At 46.3% G+C, this 20,820-nt stretch overlaps 1 protein-coding gene across 1 annotated transcript in view; it reads left to right on the forward strand.

The window, feature by feature from the left end:
- rnf38 (ring finger protein 38) overlaps positions 1-19,280 on the forward strand; it is a 63,328-nt gene extending 44,048 nt beyond the window's left edge. The window contains exons 9-15 of the mRNA XM_045711273.1: positions 4,463-4,630; positions 7,666-7,833; positions 10,070-10,173; positions 10,437-10,521; positions 11,350-11,471; positions 15,177-15,276; positions 16,677-19,280. Of these exons, the coding sequence (XP_045567229.1) occupies positions 4,463-4,630; positions 7,666-7,833; positions 10,070-10,173; positions 10,437-10,521; positions 11,350-11,471; positions 15,177-15,276; positions 16,677-16,739 (810 nt within the window). The 3' untranslated portion in view covers positions 16,740-19,280. The remainder of the gene's footprint in view (positions 1-4,462; positions 4,631-7,665; positions 7,834-10,069; positions 10,174-10,436; positions 10,522-11,349; positions 11,472-15,176; positions 15,277-16,676) is intronic.
- Positions 19,281-20,820: the final 1,540 nt, after the last annotated feature.

Below are 20,820 nucleotides of genomic sequence, written 5' to 3' on the forward strand. Positions count from 1 at the left end.
GGACAACACTACCACCCTGTGAGTAGACGGTAGTGGTGTGGTGTGGTCTTCAGTACAGGACAACACTACCACCCTGTGAGTAGACGGTAGTGGTGTGGGTGTGGTGTGGTCTTCAGTACAGGACAACACTACCACCCTGTGAGTAGACGGTAGTGGTGTGGTGTGGTCTTCAGTACAGGACAACACTACCACCCTGTGAGTAGACGGTAGTGGTGTGGTGTGGTCTTCAGTACAGGACAACACTACCACCCTGTGAGTAGACGGTAGTGGTGTGGGTGTGGTGTGGTCTTCAGTACAGGACAACACTACCACCCTGTGAGTAGACGGTAGTGGTGAGGTGTGGTCTTCAGTACAGGACAACACTACCACCCTGTGAGTAGACGGTAGTGGTGAGGTGTGGTCTTCAGTACAGGACAACACTACCACCCTGTGAGTAGACGGTAGTGGTGTGGTGTGGTCTTCAGTACAGGACAACACTACCACCCTGTGAGTAGACGGTAGTGGTGTGGTGTGGTCTTCAGTACAGGACAACACTACCACCCTGTGAGTAGACGGTAGTGGTGAGGTGTGGTCTTCAGTACAGGACAACACTACCACCCTGTGAGTAGACGGTAGTGGTGTGGGTGTGGTCTTCAGTACAACACTACCACCCTGTGAGTAGACGGTAGTGGTGTGGGTGTGGTGTGGTCTTCAGTACAGGACAACACTACCACCCTGTGAGTAGACGGTAGTGGTGTGGGTGTGGTCTTCAGTACAACACTACCACCCTGTGAGTAGACGGTAGTGGTGTGGTGTGGTCTTCAGTACAGGACAACACTACCACCCTGTGAGTAGACGGTAGTGGTGTGGTGTGGTCTTCAGTACAGGACAACACTACCACCCTGTGAGTAGACGGTAGTGGTGGGGTGTGGTCTTCAGTACAGGACAACACTACCACCCTGTGAGTAGACGGTAGTGGTGTGGTGTGGTCTTCAGTACAGGACAACACTACCACCCTGTGAGTAGACGGTAGTGGTGAGGTGTGGTCTTCAGTACAGGACAACACTACCACCCTGTGAGTAGACGGTAGTGGTGAGGTGTGGTCTTCAGTACAGGACAACACTACCACCCTGTGAGTAGACGGTAGTGGTGTGGGTGTGGTCTTCAGTACAACACTACCACCCTGTGAGTAGACGGTAGTGGTGTGGGTGTGGTCTTCAGTACAGGACAACACTACCACCCTGTGAGTAGACGGTAGTGGTGTGGGTGTGGTCTTCAGTACAGGACAACACTACCACCCTGTGAGTAGACGGTAGTGGTGTGGGTGTGGTCTTCAGTACAACACTACCACCTTGGGGCTTAACGACAGTCCTCGAATTGGTTCTCCTGGGTCATGTTCAAGTGGGCACAGCATTTTGAACATTTCAGCTGCAAATGTCTAGTCTGGGTACCAGTCTGTCTAGCTCTCATTCCATTCTTATCATGCTAAACATGTCTAAATGTCTCTGGCATATGACACAGAGTACAAGGAGTGGAATGAGAGCTAGACAGACTGGTACCAGACTAGACCAAGGAGTGGAATGAGAGCTAGACAGACTGGTACCAGACTAGACCAAGGAGTGGAATGAGAGCTAGACAGACTGTTACCCAGACTAGACCAAGGAGTGGAATGAGAGCTAGACAGACTGGTACCCAGACTAGACCAAGGAGTGGAATGAGAGCTAGACAGACTAGACCAAGGAGTGGAATGAGAGCTAGACAGACTGGTACCCAGACTAGACCAAGGAGTGGAATGAGAGCTAGACAGACTAGACCAAGGAGTGGAATGAGAGCTAGACAGACTGGTACCCAGACTAGACCAAGGAGTGGAATGAGAGCTAGACAGACTGGTACCAGACTAGACCAAGGAGTGGAATGAGAGCTAGACAGACTGTTACCCAGACTAGACCAAGGAGTGGAATGAGAGCTAGACAGACTGGTACCCAGACTAGACCAAGGAGTGGAATGAGAGCTAGACAGACTGTTACCCAGACTAGACCAAGGAGTGGAATGAGAGCTAGACAGACTGGTACCAGACTAGACCAAGGAGTGGAATGAGAGCTAGACAGACTGTTACCCAGACTAGACCAAGGAGTGGAATGAGAGCTAGACAGACTGGTACCCAGACTAGACCAAGGAGTGGAATGAGAGCTAGACAGACTGGTACCAGACTAGACCAAGGAGTGGAATGAGAGCTAGACAGACTGGTACCAGACTAGACCAAGGAGTGGAATGAGAGCTAGACAGACTGTTACCCAGACTAGACCAAGGAGTGGAATGAGAGCTAGACAGACTGGTACCAGACTAGACCAAGGAGTGGAATGAGAGCTAGACAGACTGTTACCCAGACTAGACCAAGGAGTGGAATGAGAGCTAGACAGACTGGTACCCAGACTAGACCAAGGAGTGGAATGAGAGCTAGACAGACTGTTACCCAGACTAGACCAAGGAGTGGAATGAGAGCTAGACAGACTGGTACCCAGACTAGACCAAGGAGTGGAATGAGAGCTAGACAGACTGGTACCCAGACTAGACCAAGGAGTGGAATGAGAGCTAGACAGACTGGTACCAGACTAGACCAAGGAGTGGAATGAGAGCTAGACAGACTGGTACCAGACTAGACCAAGGAGTGGAATGAGAGCTAGACAGACTGGTACCAGACTAGACCAAGGAGTGGAATGAGAGCTAGACTGGTACCAGACTAGACCAAGGAGTGGAATGAGAGCTAGACAGACTGGTACCCAGACTAGACCAAGGAGTGGAATGAGAGCTAGACTGGTACCCAGACTAGACCAAGGAGTGGAATGAGAGCTAGACAGACTGGTACCAGACTAGACCAAGGAGTGGAATGAGAGCTAGACAGACTGGTACCCAGACTAGACCAAGGAGTGGAATGAGAGCTAGACAGACTGGTACCAGACTAGACCAAGGAGTGGAATGAGAGCTAGACTGGTACCAGACTAGACCAAGGAGTGGAATGAGAGCTAGACAGACTAGACCAAGGAGTGGAATGAGAGCTAGACAGACTAGACCAAGGAGTGGAATGAGAGCTAGACTGGTACCAGACTAAGACATTATTGTATAGAACATTAGTTATTGTGCTATGTGAGAGAGAAGCATATCTGTTCTACATAATATATTTCTATCTTCAGGTCATGTACCGCCACGACCCTGGTGTAATGGTGTTGCTATGCTTGTTGGTGTTTGCTGTCCCCTGGTGTAATGATGTTGCTATGCTTGTTGGTGTTTGCTGTCCCCTGGTGTAATGATGTTACTATGCTTGTTGGTGTTTGCTGTCCCCTGGTGTAATGGTGTTGCTATGCTTGTTGGTGTTTGCTGTCCCCTGGTGTAATGATGTTGCTATGCTTGTTGGTGTTTGCTGTCCCCTGGTGTAATGATGTTGCTATGCTTGTTGGTGTTTGCTGTCCCCTGGTGTAATGATGTTGCTATGCTTGTTGGTGTTTGCTGTCCCCTGGTGTAATGGTGTTGCTATGCTTGTTGGTGTTTGCTGTCCCCTGGTGTAATGATGTTGCTATGCTTGTTGGTGTTTGCTGTCCCCTGGTGTAATGATGTTGCTATGCTTGTTGGTGTTTGCTGTCCCCTTGTGTATTGATGTTACTATGCTTGTTGGTGTTTGCTGTCCCCTGGTGTAATGGTGTTGCTATGCTTGTTGGTGTTTGCTGTCCCCTGGTGTAATGATGTTGCTATGCTTGTTGGTGTTTGCTGTCCCCTGGTGTATTGATGTTACTATGCTTGTTGGTGTTTGCTGTCCCCTGGTGTAATGATGTTGCTATGCTTGTTGGTGTTTGCTGTCCCCTGGTGTAATGGTGTTGCTATGCTTGTTGGTGTTTGCTGTCCCCTGGTGTAATGATGTTGCTATGCTTGTTGGTGTTTGCTGTCCCCTGGTGTAATGATGTTACTATGCTTGTTGGTGTTTGCTGTCCCCTGGTGTAATGATGTTGCTATGCTTGTTGGTGTTTGCTGTCCCCTGGTGTAATGGTGTTGCTATGCTTGTTGGTGTTTGCTGTCCCCTGGTGTAATGATGTTACTATGCTTGTTGGTGTTTGCTGTCCCCTGGTGTATTGATGTTGCTGTGTTTGCTGTCCCCTGGTGTAATGATGTTGCTATGCTTGTTGGTGTTTGCTGTCCCCTGGTGTAATGATGTTGCTATGCTTGTTGGTGTTTGCTGTCCCCTGGTGTAATGATGTTGCTATGCTTGTTGGTGTTTGCTGTCCCCTGGTGTATTGATGTTGCTGTGTTTGCTGTCCCCTGGTGTAATGATGTTACTATGCTTGTTGGTGTTTGCTGTCCCCTGGTGGCAAAAATAATTAAATGCAGATATGTCATTGACATTCACAGTAGTATCAAACCTCACTTTCTCTCCCTCTCTCTCCCTCCCTCTCCATTCTCTCTCTCTCTCTCTCTCTCTCTCTCTCTCTCTCAGATGCTGGGGGCGTGTTCAGTGCAGCATTTACCTGTGCCCTACTCCTTTCCCTCCCTCCTCTCCAGTGATCCCCCTTTCCTCCTCCCCCCTCCCCACCTCTCTCACCACCCCCCCCACCTCCCTCCACCTGGACACTTCCTTCCCTTCCCGACACAACAGTCCAGATCGGTAAGAATCACATCACACTAAGGAATTGTATTTATGACTTCACAAACGCTGTGTTTCTCCAAGTATCCACTCTAGTTTGTCTTTAATATCCGTGTTTCTCCAAGTATCCACTCTAGTTTGTCTTTAATATCCGTGTTTCTCCAAGTACCCACTCTAGTTTGTCTTTAATATCCGTGTTTCTCCAAGTATCCACTCTAGTTTGTCTTTAATATCCGTGTTTCTCCAAGTATCCACTCTAGTTTGTCTTTAATATCCGTGTTTCTCCAAGTATCCACTCTAGTTTGTCTTTAATATCCGTGTTTCTCCAAGTATCCACTCTAGTTTGTCTTTAATATCCGTGTTTCTCCAAGTATCCACTCTAGTTTGTCTTTAATATCCGTGTTTCTCCAAGTATCCACTCTAGTTTGTCTTTAATATCCTGCAATAAATGTAATGACCCTTTAGCCACCTAGGTAGTGGTGTTTTATTTATTTAACCTTTTATTTAGTTAGGCAAGTCGGTTAAGAACAAATTCTTATTTACAATGACGTCCAAACCTTCCCCTAACCCGGACGACACTGGGCTAATTGTGTGCCGCCCTATGGGTCTACCCAGGTCCTTTAACCATTAAGGTAGTGGTGCTGCCCTCCAGGTCCTTTAACCATTAAGGTAGTGGTGCTGTCCTCCAGGCCCTTTAACCATTAAGGTAGTGGTGCTGTCCTCCAGGTCCTTTAACCATTAAGGTAGTGGTGCTGTCCTCCAGGCCCTTTAACCATTAAGGTAGTGGTGCTGTCCTCCAGGCCCTTTAACCATTAAGGTAGTGGTGCTGTCCTCCAGGTCCTTTAACCATTAAGGTAGTGGTGCTGTCCTCCAGGTCCTTTAACCATTAAGGTAGTGGTGCTGTCCTCCAGGTCCTTTAACCATTAAGGTAGTGGTGCTGTCCTCCAGGTCCTTTAACCATTAAGGTAGTGGTGCTGTCCTCCAGGTCCTTTAACCATTAAGGTAGTGGTGCTGTCCTCCAGGCCCTTTAACCATTAAGGTAGTGGTGCTGTCCTCCAGGCCCTTTAACCATTAAGGTAGTGGTGCTGTCCTCCAGGCCCTTTAACCATTAAGGTAGTGGTGCTGTCCTCCAGGTCCTTTAACCATTAAGGTAGTGGTGCTGTCCTCCAGGCCCTTTAACCATTAAGGTAGTGGTGCTGTCCTCCAGGCCCTTTAACCATTAAGGTAGTGGTGCTGTCCTCCAGGCCCTTTAACCATTAAGGTAGTGGTGCTGTCCTCCAGGTCCTTTAACCATTAAGGTAGTGGTGCTGTCCTCCAGGCCCTTTAACCATTAAGGTAGTGGTGCTGTCCTCCAGGTCCTTTAACCATTAAGGTAGTGGTGCTGTCCTCCAGGCCCTTTAACCATTAAGGTAGTGGTGCTGTCCTCCAGGCCCTTTAACCATTAAGGTAGTGGTGCTGTCCTCCAGGCCCTTTAACCATTAAGGTAGTGGTGCTGTCCTCCAGGCCCTTTAACCATTAAGGTAGTGGTGCTGTCCTCCAGGTCCTTTAACCATTAAGGTAGTGGTGCTGTCCTCCAGGTCCTTTAACCATTAAGGTAGTGGTGCTGTCCTCCAGGTCCTTTAACCATTAAGGTAGTGGTGCTGTCCTCCAGGCCCTTTAACCATTAAGGTAGTGGTGCTGTCCTCCAGGCCCTTTAACCATTAAGGTAGTGGTGCTGTCCTCCAGGCCCTTTAACCATTAAGGTAGTGGTGCTGTCCTCCAGGCCCTTTAACCATTAAGGTAGTGGTGCTGTCCTCCAGGCCCTTTAACCATTAAGGTAGTGGTGCTGTCCTCCAGGTCCTTTAACCATTAAGGTAGTGGTGCTGTCCTCCAGGCCCTTTAACCATTAAGGTAGTGGTGCTGTCCTCCAGGTCCTTTAACCATTAAGGTAGTGGTGCTGTCCTCCAGGCCCTTTAACCATTAAGGTAGTGGTGCTGTCCTCCAGGTCCTTTAACCATTAAGGTAGTGGTGCTGTCCTCCAGGCCCTTTAACCATTAAGGTAGTGGTGCTGTCCTCCAGGCCCTTTAACCATTAAGGTAGTGGTGCTGTCCTCCAGGCCCTTTAACCATTAAGGTAGTGGTGCTGTCCTCCAGGCCCTTTAACCATTAAGGTAGTGGTGCTGTCCTCCAGGTCCTTTAACCATTAAGGTAGTGGTGCTGTCCTCCAGGCCCTTTAGCCATTAAGGTAGTGGTGCTGTCCTCCAGGTCCTTTAGCCATTAAGGTAGTGGTGCTGTCCTCCAGGCCCTTTAACCATTAAGGTAGTGGTGCTGTCCTCCAGGCCCTTTAACCATTAAGGTAGTGGTGCTGTCCTCCAGGCCCTTTAACCATTAAGGTAGTGGTGCTGTCCTCCAGGCCCTTTAACCATTAAGGTAGTGGTGCTGTCCTCCAGGCCCTTTAACCATTAAGGTAGTGGTGCTGTCCTCCAGGTCCTTTAACCATTAAGGTAGTGGTGCTGTCCTCCAGGTCCTTTAACCATTAAGGTAGTGGTGCTGTCCTCCAGGCCCTTTAACCATTAAGGTAGTGGTGCTGTCCTCCAGGTCCTTTAACCATTAAGGTAGTGGTGCTGTCCTCCAGGTCCTTTAACCATTAAGGTAGTGGTGCTGTCCTCCAGGTCCTTTAACCATTAAGGTAGTGGTGCTGTCCTCCAGGTCCTTTAACCATTAAGGTAGTGGTGCTGTCCTCCAGGTCCTTTAACCATGTTTGTAATGTTGCTGTCCTCCAGGTCCTTTAACCATGTTTGTAATGTTGAATCAGTATTGTTACTACATGGTTAGATAAGTTGCTGCTGTTTTGCTTAGTCACAGAATGGTTAAGTCAGTCTCATATTCACATCTTAAATTGCCTTCTATTCACAATGTGCTCACTTTGACATAAGTTTTAGAATCCATTATAACCTTTTCCCCTGGCCTAGAGAACAAGTTGTAACAGCACATAATCCCCTTATGTATGCCTATGACCCTTCATAGCCCTTTTTGTATGCTTATGGCCCTTCATAACCCTTTGTATCCCTGTCATAGCCGTTGCAGAGGATAGAGAACGAGGTGGAGCTGCTAGGAGAGCACCTGTCTGTGGGAGGGGGGTTTAACTACCCTCATGGAGGACACCACCCCTCCTCCCTGCCCCCCTCCACACCCCTCCAGTTCCTGTCTCATCACGACTCCCTGTCACAGGAGCTGTTTGGAGTGGTAAGACCCCCCCCCTTCCTCTCTCACCCTTCCTCCCTACTCCCTCCAGTTCCTCTCATCACGACCCCCTGTCAGACCCCCGCCCCCCGTTCCTCTCTCACCCTTCCTCCCTACTCCCTCCAGTTCCTCTCATCACGACTCCCTGTCACAGGAGCTGTTCACACACCTCATGCTAGCCATCAAAACACCTGCTCAAGGGCTCTCTTGCACGGCCACTCGTCTAAGTATTTGTGTTTATTAAGGATCCCCTTTAGTTCCTGCCAAGGCAGCAGCTACTCTTCCTGGGGTTTATTATGGATCCCCTTTAGTTCCTGCCAAGGCAGCAGCTACTCTTCCTGGGGTTTATTATGGATCACCATTAGTTCCTGCCAAGGCAGCAGCTACACTTCCTGGGGTTTATTAAGGATCCCCTTTAGTTCCTGCCAAGGCAGCAGCTACTCTTCCTGGGGTTTATTATGGATCACCATTAGTTCCTGCCAAGGCAGCAGCTACTCTTCCTGGGGTTTATTATGGATCACCATTAGTTCCTGCCAAGGCAGCAGCTACTCTTCCTGGGGTTTATTATGGATCACCATTAGTTCCTGCCAAGGCAGCAGCTACTCTTCCTGGGGTTTATTATGGATCCCCTTTAGTTCCTGCCAAGGCAGCAGCTACTCTTCCTGGGGTTTATTATGGATCCCCTTTAGTTCCTGCCAAGGCAGCAGCTACTCTTCCTGGGGTTTATTATGGATCACCATTAGTTCCTGCCAAGGCAGCAGCTACTCTTCCTGGGGTTTATTAAGGATCCCCATTAGTTCCTGCCAAGGCAGCAGCTACTCTTCCTGGGGTTTATTATGGATCCCCTTTAGTTCCTGCCAAGGCAGCAGCTACTCTTCCTGGGGTTTATTATGGATCACCATTAGTTCCTGCCAAGGCAGCAGCTACTCTTCCTGGGGTTTATTAAGGATCCCCATTAGTTCCTGCCAAGGCAGCAGCTACTCTTCCTGGGGTTTATTATGGATCCCCTTTAGTTCCTGCCAAGGCAGCAGCTACTCTTCCTGGGGTTTATTAAGGATCCCCATTAGTTCCTGCCAAGGCAGCAGCTACTCTTCCTGGGGTTTATTAAGGATCCCCTTTAGTTCCTGCCAAGGCAGCAGCTACTCTTCCTGGGGTTTATTATGGATCCCCATTAGTTCCTGCCAAGGCAGCAGCTACTCTTCCTGGGGTTTATTATGGATCCCCTTTAGTTCCTGCCAAGGCAGCAGCTACTCTTCCTGGGGTTTATTATGGATCACCATTAGTTCCTGCCAAGGCAGCAGCTACTCTTCCTGGGGTTTATTAAGGATCCCCATTAGTTCCTGCCAAGGCAGCAGCTACTCTTCCTGGGGTTTATTATGGATCCCCTTTAGTTCCTGCCAAGGCAGCAGCTACTCTTCCTGGGGTTTATTATGGATCACCATTAGTTCCTGCCAAGGCAGCAGCTACTCTTCCTGGGGTTTATTAAGGATCCCCATTAGTTCCTGCCAAGGCAGCAGCTACTCTTCCTGGGGTTTATTATGGATCCCCTTTAGTTCCTGCCAAGGCAGCAGCTACTCTTCCTGGGGTTTATTAAGGATCCCCATTAGTTCCTGCCAAGGCAGCAGCTACTCTTCCTGGGGTTTATTAAGGATCCCCTTTAGTTCCTGCCAAGGCAGCAGCTACTCTTCCTGGGGTTTATTATGGATCCCCATTAGTTCCTGCCAAGGCAGCAGCTACTCTTCCTGGGGTTTATTATGGATCCCCTTTAGTTCCTGCCAAGGCAGCAGCTACTCTTCCTGGGGTTTATTATGGATCCCCATTAGTTCCTGCCAAGGCAGCAGCTACTCTTCCTGGGGTTTATTATGGATCACCATTAGTTCCTGCCAAGGCAGCAGCTACTCTTCCTGGGGTTTATTATGGATCCCCTTTAGTTCCTGCCAAGGCAGCAGCTACTCTTCCTGGGGTTTATTATGGATCACCATTAGTTCCTGCCAAGGCAGCAGCTACTCTTCCTGGGGTTTATTATGGATCCCCTTTAGTTCCTGCCAAGGCAGCAGCTCCTGGGGTCCAACAGAATTAAGGCAGTTCTACATTTTAAAAAACTGTATAATGCATTCACAACAGATTTCACAACATGTTACAATAACAGTATGTACACACACACACACACACACGGAGAACAACATGTCCTTACCTCTATGAAGGGTTCTTACCGTTCCTTCCTCTGTCCCTCTCCCAGCCGTACCCCCACTTCATGCCTCGGCGAATCACAGGGCGTCGTTACCGCTCCCAGCAGACCGTTCCCCCGCCCCCCTACCACCCAGGCTTCCTGCCTTACTTCCTGTGAGTACTTCTTCTTCTCTTGTTGTAGCAGCACCTGTGCATTAGGTATGCAGTACATGTTGGAACAAATCATGGGTTTATATGGTATAATACTGTATGATGTTATAGTAGGCATTGTGATCATTTTGTTTATTCAAATCTATCTCCTCTCTCCCCTGTCTCTCCTCTCTGTCTCTCCTCTCTCCCTACCCTGTCTCTCTGTCTCTCCTCTCTCCCTACCCTGTCTCTCTGTCTCTCCTCTCTCTCCCTCTCCTGTCTCTCAGGTCAATGCTTCCAGTGGGTCCTACAGTCGGTCCTACCATCAGTCTAGAGTTAGATGTGGATGATGGAGAGGTAGAGAACTATGAAGTAAGCTAGCCACAGAGCTAACTATACATCTATATGGTCTAGTGTAGTGGAGGTAAGCTAGCCACAGAGCTAACTATACATCTATATGGTCTAGTGGAGGTAAGCTAGCCACAGAGCTAACTATACATCTATATGGTGTAGTGGAGGTAAGCTAGCCACAGAGCTAACTATACATCTATATGGTGTAGTGGAGGTAAGCTAGCCACAGAGCTAACTATACATCTATATGGTGTAGTGGAGGTAAGCTAGCCACAGAGCTAACTATACATCTATATGGTCTAGTGGAGGTAAGCTAGCCACAGAGCTAACTATACATCTATATGGTGTAGTGGAGGTAAGCTAGCCACAGAGCTAACTATACATCTATATGGTGTAGTGGAGGTAAGCTAGCCACAGAGCTAACTATTCATCTATATGGTCTAGTGGAGGTAAGCTAGCCACAGAGCTAACTATACATCTATATGGTGTAGTGGAGGTAAGCTAGCCACAGAGCTAACTATACATCTATATGGTCTAGTCAACTCTAATGTAGTGGAGGTAGTTTTAATGAACTACAGTCTAGTGTTGGCTGACTCATCTAGCCTCGTATTAGTTCCAATAGCTAATGCCAAGGCTTCAGCTCAGTGGGCTAAAAGGATTAAAACCTGTTGATTGGTGTGTAGATAAACACTCTATCATGTTCTGCATAGTGTACGTCAATCCAATGCTGTTATGTCCTCAAGGTTGAACGCACCTAGGGTAAATGGGAGGACTATAGGAAGTTGTCTTGTGTAGGTAGACCGGCTCTTCTCTGACCTCTAACCTTTAACCCCCCTGTCTGACCTCCAGGCCCTGTTGAACCTAGCAGAGCGTCTGGGCGAGGCTAAACCCAGAGGACTGACCAAGGCTGACATAGAACAGCTTCCCTCCTACCGCTTCAACCCAAACAACCACCAGTCAGAACAGACACTGTGAGTAGAGTCCCTTCAACCACCAGTCAGAACAGACACTGTGAGTAGAGTCCCTTCAACCACCAGTCAGAACAGACACTGTGAGTAGAGTCCCTTCAACCACCAGTCAGAACAGACACTGTGAGTAGAGTCCCTTCAACAACCACCAGTCAGAACAGACACTGTGAGTAGAGTCCCTTCAACCACCAGTCAGAACAGACACTGTGAGTAGAGTCCCTTCAACCACCAGTCAGAACAGACACTGTGAGTAGAGTCCCTTCAACCACCAGTCAGAACAGACACTGTGAGTAGAGTCCCTTCAACCACCAGTCAGAACAGACACTGTGAGTAGAGTCCCTTCAACCACCACCAGTCAGAACAGACACTGTGAGTAGAGTCCCTTCAACCACCACCAGTCAGAACAGACACTGTGAGTAGAGTCCCTTCAACCACCAGTCAGAACAGACACTGTGAGTAGAGTCCCTTCAACCACCAGTCAGAACAGACACTGTGAGTAGAGTCCCTTCAACCACCAGTCAGAACAGACACTGTGAGTAGAGTCCCTTCAACCACCAGTCAGAACAGACACTGTGAGTAGAGTCCCTTCAACAACCACCAGTCAGAACAGACACTGTGAGTAGAGTCCCTTCAACAACCACCAGTCAGAACAGACACTGTGAGTAGAGTCCCTTCAACCACCAGTCAGAACAGACACTGTGAGTAGAGTCCCTTCAACCACCAGTCAGAACAGACACTGTGAGTAGAGTCCCTTCAACCACCAGTCAGAACAGACACTGTGAGTAGAGTCCCTTCAACCACCAGTCAGAACAGACACTGTGAGTAGAGTCCCTTCAACCACCAGTCAGAACAGACACTGTGAGTAGAGTCCCTTCAACCACCAGTCAGAACAGACACTGTGAGTAGAGTCCCTTCAACCACCAGTCAGAACAGACACTGTGAGTAGAGTCCCTTCAACCACCAGTCAGAACAGACACTGTGAGTAGAGTCCCTTCAACCACCAGTCAGAACAGACACTGTGAGTAGAGTCCCTTCAACCACCAGTCAGAACAGACACTGTGAGTAGAGTCCCTTCAACCACCAGTCAGAACAGACACTGTGAGTAGAGTCCCTTCAACCACCAGTCAGAACAGACACTGTGAGTAGAGTCCCTTCAACAACCACCAGTCAGAACAGACACTGTGAGTAGAGTCCCTTCAACAACCACCAGTCAGAACAGACACTGTGAGTAGAGTCCCTTCAACAACAACCAGTCAGAACAGACACTGTGAGTAGAGTCCCTTCAACAACAACCAGTCAGAACAGACACTGTGAGTAGAGTCCCTTCAACAACAACCAGTCAGAACAGACACTGTGAGTAGAGTCCCTTCAACAACCACCAGTCAGAACAGACACTGTGAGTAGAGTCCCTTCAACAACCACCAGTCAGAACAGACACTGTGAGTAGAGTCCCTTCAACCACCAGTCAGAACAGACACTGTGAGTAGAGTCCCTTCAACCACCAGTCAGAACAGACACTGTGAGTAGAGTCCCTTCAACCACCAGTCAGAACAGACACTGTGAGTAGAGTCCCTTCAACCACCAGTCAGAACAGACACTGTGAGTAGAGTCCCTTCAACCACCAGTCAGAACAGACACTGTGAGTAGAGTCCCTTCAACCACCAGTCAGAACAGACACTGTGAGTAGAGTCCCTTCAACAACCATAAACACAGTCAGAACAGACACTGTGAGTAGAGTCCCTTCAACAACCAGTCAGAACAGACACTGTGAGTAGAGTCCCTTCAACCACCACCAGTCAGAACAGACACTGTGAGTAGAGTCCCTTCAACCACCAGTCAGAACAGACACTGTGAGTAGAGTCCCTTCAACCACCAGTCAGAACAGACACTGTGAGTAGAGTCCCTTCAACCACCAGTCAGAACAGACACTGTGAGTAGAGTCCCTTCAACCACCAGTCAGAACAGACACTGTGAGTAGAGTCCCTTCAACCACCAGTCAGAACAGACACTGTGAGTAGAGTCCCTTCAACCACCAGTCAGAACAGACACTGTGAGTAGAGTCCCTTCAACCACCAGTCAGAACAGACACTGTGAGTAGAGTCCCTTCAACCACCAGTCAGAACAGACACTGTGAGTAGAGTCCCTTCAACCACCAGTCAGAACAGACACTGTGAGTAGAGTCCCTTCAACCACCAGTCAGAACAGACACTGTGAGTAGAGTCCCTTCAACCACCAGTCAGAACAGACACTGTGAGTAGAGTCCCTTCAACAACCACCAGTCAGAACAGACACTGTGAGTAGAGTCCCTTCAACAACCACCAGTCAGAACAGACACTGTGAGTAGAGTCCCTTCAACCACCAGTCAGAACAGACACTGTGAGTAGAGTCCCTTCAACCACCAGTCAGAACAGACACTGTGAGTAGAGTCCCTTCAACCACCAGTCAGAACAGACACTGTGAGTAGAGTCCCTTCAACCACCAGTCAGAACAGACACTGTGAGTAGAGTCCCTTCACAACCACCAGTCAGAACAGACACTGTGAGTAGAGTCCCTTCAACCACCAGTCAGAACAGACACTGTGAGTAGAGTCCCTTCAACCACCAGTCAGAACAGACACTGTGAGTAGAGTCCCTTCAACCACCAGTCAGAACAGACACTGTGAGTAGAGTCCCTTCAACAACCACCAGTCAGAACAGACACTGTGAGTAGAGTCCCTTCAACCACCAGTCAGAACAGACACTGTGAGTAGAGTCCCTTCCAACCACCAGTCAGAACAGACACTGTGAGTAGAGTCCCTTCAACAACCACCAGTCAGAACAGACACTGTGAGTAGAGTCCCTTCAACAACCACCAGTCAGAACAGACACTGTGAGTAGAGTCCCTTCAACAACCACCAGTCAGAACAGACACTGTGAGTAGAGTCCCTTCAACCACCAGTCAGAACAGACACTGTGAGTAGAGTCCCTTCAACAACCACCAGTCAGAACAGACACTGTGAGTAGAGTCCCTTCAACAACCACCAGTCAGAACAGACACTGTGAGTAGAGTCCCTTACAACCACCAGTCAGAACAGACACTGTGAGTAGAGTCCCTTCAACACCACCAGTCAGAACAGACACTGTGAGTAGAGTCCCTTCAACAACCACCAGTCAGAACAGACACTGTGAGTAGAGTCCCTTCACAACCACCAGTCAGAACAGACACTGTGAGTAGAGTCCCTTCAACCACCAGTCAGAACAGACACTGTGAGTAGAGTCCCTTCAACAACCACCAGTCAGAACAGACACTGTGAGTAGAGTCCCTTCAACAACCACCAGTCAGAACAGACACTGTGAGTAGAGTCCCTTCAACCACCAGTCAGAACAGACACTGTGAGTAGAGTCCCTTCAACAACCACCAGTCAGAACAGACACTGTGAGTAGAGTCCCTTCAACCACCAGTCAGAACAGACACTGTGAGTAGAGTCCCTTCAACCACCAGTCAGAACAGACACTGTGAGTAGAGTCCCTTCAACAACCACCAGTCAGAACAGACACTGTGAGTAGAGTCCCTTCAACCACCAGTCAGAACAGACACTGTGAGTAGAGTCCCTTCAACGTTGTCTCTCTGTTCCGGGTGTTGTATTAACGTTGTCTCTCTGTTCCGGGTGTTGTATTAATGTTGTCTCTCTGTTCTGGGTGTTGTATTAACGTTGTCTCTATGTTACAGGTGCGTGGTGTGTATGTGTGACTTTGAGTCTCGTCAGCTGCTAAGAGTCCTGCCCTGTAACCATGAGTTCCACACCAAGTGTGTCGACAAGTGGCTGAAGGTGAGACAGACAGATGGTGATATCTCTATACAAGAGACTTTACTTAACAGATGGTGATATCTCTATACAAGAGACTTTATTTAACAGACGGTGATATCTCTATACAAGAGACTTTATTTAACAGACAGACAGATGGTGATATCTCTATACAAGAGACTTTATTTAACAGACGGTGATATCTCTATACAAGAGACTTTATTTAACAGACAGACAGATGGTGATATCTCTATACAAGAGACTTTACTTAACAGATGGTGATATCTCTATACAAGAGACTTTATTTAACAGACGGTGATATCTCTATACAAGAGACTTTATTTAACAGACAGACAGATGGTGATATCTCTATACAAGAGGCTTTATTTAACAGACAGACAGATGGTGATATCTCTATACAAGAGACTTTATTTAACAGACAGACAGATGGTGATATCTCTATACAAGAGACTTTATTTAACAGATGGTGATATCTCTATACAAGAGACTTTATTTAACAGACAGACAGATGGTGATATCTCTATACAAGAGACTTTATTTAACAGATGGTGATATCTCTATACAAGAGACTTTATTTAACAGATGGTGATATCTCTATACAAGAGACTTTATTTAACAGACAGACAGATGGTGATATCTCTATACAAGAGACTTTATTTAACAGATGGTGATATCTCTATACAAGAGGCTTTATTTAACAGATGGTGATATCTCTATACAAGAGACTTTATTTAACAGACAGACAGATGGTGATATCTCTATACAAGAGACTTTATTTAACAGATGGTGATATCTCTATACAAGAGACTTTATTTAACAGACAGACAGATGGTGATATCTCTATACAAGAGGCTTTATTTAACAGATGGTGATATCTCTATACAAGAGGCTTTATTTAACAGACAGACAGATGGTGATATCTCTATACAAGAGACTTTATTTAACAGACAGTCAGATGGTGATATCTCTATACAAGAGACTTTATTTAACAGACAGACAGATGGTGATATCTCTATACAAGAGACTTTATTTAACAGACGGTGATATCTCTATACAAGAGACTTTATTTAACAGATGGTGATATCTCTATACAAGAGACTTTATTTAACAGACGGTGATATCTCTATACAAGAGACTTTATTTAACAGATGGTGATATCTCTATACAAGAGACTTTATTTAACAGATGGTGATATCTCTATACAAGAGACTTTATTTAACAGACGGTGATATCTCTATACAAGAGACTTTATTTAACAGACAGACAGCACAACTAGATGAAACAGTGTTTTGATCAGGTCTTCTTCCATTCTGTGTACAGTTGAATTCTACAAGCTTTGTCATTCACTGTAGTGCAGTGAAGATCCATGTATGACTAGTAGAATCATCTCTCTCTCTCTCCAGGCTAACAGAACGTGTCCTATCTGTCGGGCGGATGCCTCCGAGGTCCAGCGGGATTCTGAATGACCTATGACCTTGAGCCCCACAGATCTAGGATCCGCTCAGCCTCCCCACATCCTAACCTGACGCATTAGGAGGGAGGGAAACACAACAGACCTTAGATCAGTGTCTAGGAGCAATGTCCCCCCCCCCCTCCGCCAAGTGAACTCTTTAGGAAATAGACTCTGCCTTCTTCCTATGATGATGGTATTCTAATAATGGCCTTTTGACTGACACACACACACACACACACACACACACACACACACACGTACAAGGGGCAGTTGGACTTTTTCCCCTTTGTACTGTCTTACCTTCCTGCGTCATGATTGGAGTTGTCTTCTGAACGCTGTGGAGACAGTGATACAGTTAGACTGTGTTGTTGTCCTAACTAACCCAGTGGAGAATATGGAAGCCCAAAGATTCTGACTATTATGACGTCATCGTTGTTGTTGTTAATATTAATATTGTGGTCAGTGATGAATCATTCAGAACCTGGATTGAGATGTGTGTTCACTAGTGGGGTTATTTTGGTTTATAAAGGCGCTTTTTCTTCATTTACCTTTTTTAAGTGTTTGTGTGTGTGTGTGTGTGCTGTTGTACTCCTACATGACACATCTACAATGTGTGTCCAACTGAAATCGAGAGAGAATGGAGGACAATACAATCTTTACATTGTTGTTAGTATTGGTTTAAGATCTGGGTAGAGGAAGGTGTGCAGAAATATAGCCTTGTCAGTAATTGGGAACTGGGGTAGTGTGTTTGTATTTAGAACACCAATGATTACGTCGGTGTATTATTTATGCAGTGCAGTACACTGGCCTCCTGCTCACACTGCCGTTTCCGCTCTGATTGGTCGATGCTGTGCACTGAGACAGGAAGTGTTTCATGAGGAAGGGGAGGGGCTTACAGGGAGGAGAAGGGCAACAGAACCAGGGTAGTTGAGGAGGAAGGGGCGGGTCTTCTCTCATCACTCCTCTCTGCATCACTCTTTTTCCTCTCCCAGTCCATCCCCCTCTCTCTCTCCTTTTCTGTTCACTCACTCCATGTTTTCAGAGAGATGGATCAGCCTCCGTTATCTCAGCTTACACACACACACACACGCAGCAAAGGAGTGTGTGTGCGCTGATCTGAATCGATGCTAAACGTCCAACATTTGTTTTATTGGTCAGTTACTTAGGAAAAATATGATAGTGGTTAAATCTCAAATGAAACCCTATTCTAGCATATATATCTATATATTGGTTCCAAGACAAAGTAATGAACTATCTAGAGAATAAGGTGTCATTCTGAGATACAGCCAACGTTGTTCACTGGTCCTTCAGATCACATTGAGATGGTGAGATGATCTGAAGTATAGTTTTAAGGCACAATAATGATGATGATGATTTTAGTGTGGTAGCATCACAGTTAGGGTTTCCTAACTCCTTGGTAAAAAGGGACATATGTTTTGCCTGTCGACCACGAGTGAAAAGATCAGGGCCTGGTTTAACTCATTCATTCACAACCACAATGACTTTTCTATTCACTCTCCATTCATCCCCTCTTCCTCGTGTAGGATGCTTCTCACACCCCCCCGTTTTCCACTGTGTCCTCTGTCTACCCAGTGTCTTTAGAAGTAGTCCTTAACTGCTGTCATAAGCCCTACATAAGGCTGTCTTAACATGCACAATGTCACCCTATGTAAAGTTTATGTCCTGGCTTCCTAGTGTCCTTCACCCACACGGTGTCACGATTCGTGTTCAATGTCAGGCTCACAGCAACCTTAAGTAGGCCTTACGACAGTTTTATGTAGCCCTTACGACAGCTAGCAGAAGGGAAAGGTGTATTAAACCATGTCAGCCAGGCACCTGCAGTGTCTTAATATGTAAGAGATGCCTTTTAAAACCCAGATTTACCCTCCTTAAAGCCATGTCACCAATGGGTATGTTAATGTCCTTTAGATCAGCGTTCAGCTGGGACAAGGTCTTCACCCTACATGTTTAAAATAAACCATTCTCTCCAGTGTCCAATGTTGTCAGCTCGGCGTTTAAAGGCTAAAAAGAGTTATTGGCTGTAGCCATGGCAACAGGGTTTGAAAAAGCTTCTGTTTTCCTGTTTTTGTTTCCTGGGTTAAAGGTGTTATACTGTCGTCATGGCGTCCATTTTGTGTCATAGGATTCTAATTATTGTTATTGTTTCTCCTGCTTGGTACACTACTAGCAGTTACCTCATTGTCTCTTGATGTATATTCAGATACAAATATAGGACATTCTGAATTTTGCATTTCATATTGTTTATTTTTTCCTCTTACTATTTGTCGTTGGGTTGTTTTAAAAAAAAAAAATGGTTATCATTTATTAATAACATGACGTCGGTAGCTGTCTTCTCCATAATGTATCATATCTGTAACCAAAATCATTTGAAGGCTTGATATTGCAAATTTTTAACAAACATTTGTACATTTTTAATGAGAGTTATTACTAGTAAGGCGTTACTAAGTGGTGAAATGAATTGTTATTTTTAATCCCTGTCCCCAGTCTTTTTGGATTTCAAAGGCTGGTTCTATAATAAATGTAGAATTGCCAACTCATGGTCTGTTCTCCTTTTCTCTCACATTCTGTCGTTCTGTTCAACCTCCTGTCCTCCTGAGGATGGGTGGGTTTAACTTCATTTAACTGTGAAATGGCATCTCTTTAGTAACTGTTCTACTCCTAAATAAAGCACAGTGGGGACTAGTTACCTACTCCTATATAAAGCACAGAGGGGACTAGTTACCTACTCCTATATAAAGCACAGAGGGGACTAGTTACCTACTCCTATATAAAGCACAGAGGGGACTAGTTACCTACTCCTATATAAAGCACAGAGGGGACTAGTTACCTACTCCTATATAAAGCACAGAGGGGACTAGTTACCTACTCCTATATAAAGCACAGAGGGGACTAGTTACCTACTCCTATATAAAGCACAGAGGGGACTAGTTACCTACTCCTATATAAAGCACAGAGGAGACTAGTTACCTACTCCTATATAAAGCACAGAGGGGACTAGTTGTCTGTTCTACTCCTATATAAAGCACAGAGGGGACTAGTTATTCAGTTCTACTCCTATATAAAGCACAGAGGGGACTAGTTATTCAGTTCTACTCCTATATAAAGCACAGAGGGGACTAGTTACTGCCTGTTCTACTCCTATATAAAGCACAGAGGGTACTAGTTATTGTCTGTTCTACTCCTATATAAAGCACAGAGGGGACTAGTTATTCAGTTCTACTCCTATATAAAGCACAGAGGGGACTAGTTATTGTCTGTTCTACTCCTATATAAAGCATAGAGAGGACTAGTTACTGTCTGTTTTGTACTCCTATATAAAGCACAGAGGGGACTAGTTATTCAGTTCTACTCCTATATAAAGCACAGAGGGGACTAGTTATTGTCTGTTCTACTCCTATATAAAGCAGAGGGAACTAGTTACTGTCTGTTTTGTACTCCTATATAAAGCACAGAGGGAACTAGTTACTGTCTGTTCTACTCCTATATAAAGCAGAGGGAACTAGTTACTGTCTGTTTTGTACTCCTATATAAAGTACAGAGGGAACTAGTTACTGTCTGTTTTGTACTCCTATATAAGAACAGTTACTGTCTGTTTTGTACTCCTATATAAAGTACAGAGGGAACTAGTTACTGTCTGTTTTGTACTCCTATATAAAGCACAGAGGGAACTAGTTACTGTCTGTTCTACTCCTATATAAAGCAGAGGGAACTAGTTACTGTCTGTTTTGTACTCCTATATAAAGCACAGAGGGGAAAAGTTGTCTCTGTTATACTCCTATACTGAACAAAAATATAAATGCAACATGCAACAATTTCAAGATTTTTACTGACTTACAGTTCATATAAGGAAATCGGTAAAATGAAATAAATTAATTAGGCCCTAATGTATGGATTTCACATGACTGGGCAGGGGCGCAGCCATGGGTGTGCCTGGGAGGGCATAGGCCCACCCACTTGGGAGCCAGGCCCACCCACTCTGAATGAGCCAATTGCAGGCTCTCTCAACTTGTTGTGTGACAAACTGCACATTTTAGAGTGGCCTTTTATTGTTGCCTGCACAAGGTGCACCTGTT

Source organism: Salmo salar, unplaced genomic scaffold (assembly GCF_905237065.1).
Source record: "Salmo salar unplaced genomic scaffold, Ssal_v3.1, whole genome shotgun sequence".
Taxonomy (NCBI): Eukaryota; Metazoa; Chordata; class Actinopteri; order Salmoniformes; family Salmonidae; genus Salmo; species Salmo salar.